Raw genomic sequence first — 5,122 nt, 5'->3', positions numbered from 1 at the left:
GCTACTGAGCTTTTGAAATCAATTTCCATAATTACCCTTAAAAATATATTAGTATATTTATTTATTTTTAATCAATTATCCTTTTATGTAAGTATATATATTTCAAACCCTTTCAGTTAGTTTTGTCAAACACTCATATAATAAATAAAAGTTACAGTTTTCCGCTACACGCTACCCACTACACAGTATCCGTTTCCAGCTAACAGCTACTTTTACCAAACACGCCCGTAATCATCTTCCATTTCAAATTTGGACAAGAGCCGAAATCCAAATTGGGAAAATCTAAAATCTGTTAAACTATTTTTTTCCTAACATTTTTTCTTTGCCTCCTCAATGTGTAAGCTATGAGATTCGAATATGAGACAATTATTTTCCAAAATCACCACTAGTAATAGTAGTTTTTTTTTTCCCAACGTTTAACCAAGTTTTTTAGTATATCAAAATTTACAAGTACCCAATTCGAGATTTCTTTTGGACATCTTTGATTTCATATATGAGGTAGTCATATAGACCCATCATTATCATTTATTATTAATCAAAATAATCGCATTTATTATACAAAATAATTTCATCCACTAATTACTACCTTTGACCAACATTCATTTTGACTCTATTACTAAATTCTAGTACGAATCAGTTCCCATTACTTTACCTCATCCAATAACCGCCAACAATTATATTCGTAACCATAACATTATTTCTAATTTAATGTCAAATCAAAATGGGTCCCAGAGGGGAAAGAAAAAAATAGTTTACATGAACTTGACTACAAACTGGCCAATCGATGTCAATTATATTCAATGTGAAAATGACGATATATATCAACCGAGAAAGACTTGACACGATTTTGGTATGTCTTAGGTTTGAAGGACGTTCAAACAATTTCATTAAATTTGAAAGTCATAATGATCTTAGTGACGAATGACAATTCAAAAACTTGCAACCACTAGAAAGTATAGGTTTGAGTAATGAAATGAATGACATTTAATTTGTGTGACGAAAATGTGTTGAGTTTTTTCTTCAACCACCAAAAAGCCTATGATGCTCAACCATAAAGTCAAAAGCAAGTCTGAAGGAATTTTATATTTTACTACCCACTAACTTAAGACGTTTGACGTAACATATTTGTTATGTCAAGTATTTGAGATGTTGGCATTGAAATAACAATACTCATATAACATTTATTAATATAAAAAATATAAGTAGTATAATCTGAACGGCTTCATCAAACAAAAAATGAAAAGGAAAAAACAACAAACAAATCAAACGTATCGATGAAAAATATTAATAATTGTGTAGGTAAGAATGTTTTTGTTTTTTTGAAGTATGATTTTAGACAAAAAAAACTTCAATCAAAATATGCATTTATGCAACCGTAAAAACTAGTTACCTCATGAGGTTCCACTTTTTTTTTTTAGCAATCTATGGCTTTTTATTAATTTATGGAACAAAGTTTTACCATTTTACCAAGGGTAAATTACACGAATCATTCCTACTGTTTGGGGTAGCGTTACTATTGGAAAAAATGGGCTTGATTAAGAAAACTATAAAACCACAGGGACCAAACTTGTAATTTACTCATTTTTTTTTTTTTTTTTTTTTTTTTTGGTGCGTGTGTGGGGTAATTTATGACTTGTGTCCTTCCCACACGTCAACTTTAGTAAACTACCCAAAGTCAAACACTTTTCCCTTCACGTATATAAACCCTTTCACTTCTTTATTGTTTCTTCATTCTCTTCGTATACACAAAAAGATAATATCTAACACAGATGTCTTTTATAACACTTGCTACCATTCTTGTTTTTGTTTTCCCTTATCTCGTTTTTGCAACCACAAGTAGCACCGATGTTAATGCTCCTAAGGCATTCTTTGTATTTGGTGACTCGTTGGTAGATAATGGAAACAACAATTTCTTGATAACATCTGCACGGGCTGATTCACCTCCTTATGGGATTGATTATCCCTCTCATCGTCCAACTGGCCGTTTCTCTAATGGCAAAAACATCCCTGATATTATAGGTTGATCACCTCTAACTAGTTCCTCGTTTTTTGTTTCTGATTTTATCTCAAAAGCTTTTTGTAGATGTGAAATAGTTTTCGAATTAACATTTGTTTCTAGATATTTTTAGTTTCTAATCTATGATTATATTATATTCTGAATTTTTTAATTATGAACGAGCAATCCAACATATAAAGAAACTTAGACTTAGTCTTTGTTTATTTGTTACCAATGTTACTTCCTGTTTGCTATTAAAAGCTTGTGAATTTTTATGGGTCATTCTTAACACTATTTATATAATTTTTTTTTTTTAAATTGCGACCTTTTAATACTTTAGATGAAAGAAGCATGGTGATTTATTTATTATATTATTCTATTTTTTTCCATTTTATCATTGTAATTTTCAAGAAATATAAATTATGGGAATACAATCAAAATACAAATAATTTTCTAATGTTGTAATTGGATAAATTCTTGAAAATATAATATTAAAATAAGAAAATGATTAAAAAAATACAATGCTATTATTGTTAGTTTTTTGAAAAAATATTACAACTTAATAAAAATTATTGAAAACTACATTATTCTAATAAAACATATATTCATACACAAATAAATGTAATGGAACTGATTTGTATACCATTTTTTTCCATAAACAACAATTTGTATATTATAATATACAATTTTACAAAATATAAATTGCTGTCCATAGATCACTTTTCAAATGTAACACCACTTGTGGTCCCTCAATTTTGTCTTTCGGACATTCAATTTATAGTTTTCCGGATTTTCATAAATTAATTTCCAGTTTTAATTATAATATCGTGTGAGTTTCTCAGGAGAACATATCGGGGTGGATCCGCTATTACCGTACTTGGATCCAAATCTCACCGGCAAAAAGTTGCTTAACGGTGCCAACTTTGCTTCTGCAGGGATTGGAATTCTTAATGATACAGGAATCCAATTTGTAAGTTGACTTTTTGCTTCACTTGATTTTCTAGTATTGTTATTTTCAAAGTCAAGGATGGAAGCAGCTAAATATAAAAGGGTCAGGACAAAATCTTGATATCACTTTGAAATATAGGGGCACCTGAAACCCTTTTCTCCTTTGGTGCTCTTTTTTAAACTATCTTTAAAATAGCTAGCTATAATAAGTTGGTGAATTGTACTTCAATCATATTCATATAACTTGTAGTAGGCGTAAGTCGTAATAATGTCGCATTATTGGTTTATTAGTGAAGTAACTTTAAGATTCTTGATAGGTGAACATAATTCGGATGCCTTACCAATTGGCTTTGTTTGAACAATACCAAGAACGCGTAGCTGCTTTAATCGGTACAGAGAAAACCAAAAAGCTTGTTAATGAGGCTATCGTTTTGATCACATGTGGTGGCAACGATTTTGTGAACAACTACTATCTGGTGCCAAATTCATTCCGATCGCTTCAATATAAACTCCCAGATTATGTCCGATTACTTGTCACAGAATACCAAAAGATTTTAATGGTAATACTGTACATATATATATATATATATATATATATATATATATATATATATATATATATATATATATATATATATATATATATATATATATATATATATATATATATAAATCAGTGTATGAAAAAGTGAGATTAATAAATTTGGATTAAAATATATGAATGTTCTCAGAGGCTTTACGAATTGGGAGCTCGAAAGGTACTAGTGACAGCGACTGGACCATTGGGTTGTGCACCATCCATAATTGCGGTGCGAAGCCAGAAAGGAGAATGTGCAAAGGAGCTGCAACAGGCTGCGAACCTGTTTAACCCGCAGGTCACGGCAATGATCAGTTTACTGAATAAGAAATTGGGGAAGGATATCTTTATCTCTGTTGAAGCACATCATATATACCTCGATTTCATCAGCAAACCAAAAACTTTTGGTAATTGCCTTTTTCCTCATGCATGGATTCTCTTGCATATTTATCACATCGATCCGTTCCAAAAGTTATATATTATAATGTTATCGATCGAACGGTTTAGTTCAGTGTGATCTAATCTCATCAAAAGCACCTGAGTGAGGTTAAATGTGATTCAATTATTGTACAAAATACTAGTGACTAGGAAACTATGTAAACGAACATCCAAAATATATATATATATATATATATATATATATATATATATATATATATATATATATATATATATATATATATATATTTGATTACAACAATATAAAGATTTTTGTATTGATGTGCAGGATTTGAGGTGGTGAATAAAGCATGTTGTGGACAAGGACCGTATAATGGGCTGGGTTTGTGCACCGCGTTTTCGAACTTGTGTCCCAACAGGAACGCATATGTGTACTGGGACGGTTACCACCCATCCGAAAGGGCAAGCCGTCTCATTGTGCAAGAAATATTCAACGGTTCCAAATACGTGAACCCCATGAACCTAAGCACCCTTATTGCAATGGACTCAATGAAAGTATAATGCTGATATTCTAGCTAAAATACGTTACTTTTACTCCTACAAAAGAAATAGAGGTGTATTTATGTTTTCTTATCAGAGCAAATAAATATATTATATGTGGGAAAATATTTCTATATGTCCATAATTATATTGAATATGATCATTAGTTTTAACATATATCTTACCTTTTTTTTTTGAACGTAACATATATTTTATCTTGTAGTTAAGAAATGCTACTTTAAATATCTTAAGGTGGTAAATGACTTGAATAATTATTAAAGACTAGGGAAAATGGATTAAATTGGTCCGTATAAGTGAAATAAAATATTATAACTATTAGCTAGGATATTATTCTAACAACATCAAATATGGATTGGATTGATTGGTGTTTGATCATTAAGGTTAACAACAAACAACAAAATAATCGAAACAATAAAATAATCAAAAGAACAAAAGGTTTCATAAAGTCCTAATTGAAAACATATTTCTATTAAGGTTTTCACTAAGAACTTTTTCTCTCACAGGAGAGATTGAACAAAGCTGTCAGTTTTACTATCAACCCTAGAACAATTTATATACTATGTAATTCTATCTAATATATGGAAGTTCCTACATATTTGGGATCCAAATAAAACTATACAAAGATATGATCCTAATTACAA

The 5,122-nt window shown here is 29.9% G+C and overlaps 1 protein-coding gene across 1 annotated transcript; it reads left to right on the top strand.

Annotated features, from left to right (window-relative positions):
* The first annotated feature begins 1,750 nt into the window (after positions 1-1,750).
* On the top strand, positions 1,751-4,615 carry LOC145010835 (GDSL esterase/lipase At5g18430-like). Its single transcript, XM_078969385.1, has 5 exons — positions 1,751-2,019; positions 2,839-2,966; positions 3,262-3,504; positions 3,676-3,928; positions 4,249-4,615. Exons 1-5 carry the CDS (start codon positions 1,770-1,772, stop codon positions 4,479-4,481), a joined length of 1,107 nt encoding a protein of 368 aa, XP_078825511.1. The 5' UTR covers positions 1,751-1,769; the 3' UTR covers positions 4,482-4,615.
* The last annotated feature ends 507 nt before the right edge of the window (positions 4,616-5,122 follow it).

The sequence above is a fragment of the Lactuca saligna genome, chromosome 8 (genome assembly GCF_052625555.1).
Source record: "Lactuca saligna cultivar CGN05327 chromosome 8, ASM5262555v1, whole genome shotgun sequence".
Taxonomy (NCBI): domain Eukaryota; kingdom Viridiplantae; phylum Streptophyta; class Magnoliopsida; order Asterales; family Asteraceae; genus Lactuca; species Lactuca saligna.
The sequence above is the reverse complement of the archived record's forward strand: the minus strand, read 5'-3'. Positions and strand labels throughout refer to the sequence as shown.

Excerpts from the sequence above, each read along its gene's own strand:
- LOC145010835 (XM_078969385.1), top strand. The coding sequence starts at position 1,770 with ATGTCTTTTATAACACTTGCTACCATTCTTGTTTTTGTTTTCCCTTAT. Across the intron at positions 2,020-2,838 it reads AAACATCCCTGATATTATAG|GAGAACATATCGGGGTGGAT; the intron begins GTTGATCACCTC and ends TGAGTTTCTCAG. Across the intron at positions 3,505-3,675 it reads AATACCAAAAGATTTTAATG|AGGCTTTACGAATTGGGAGC; the intron begins GTAATACTGTAC and ends GAATGTTCTCAG.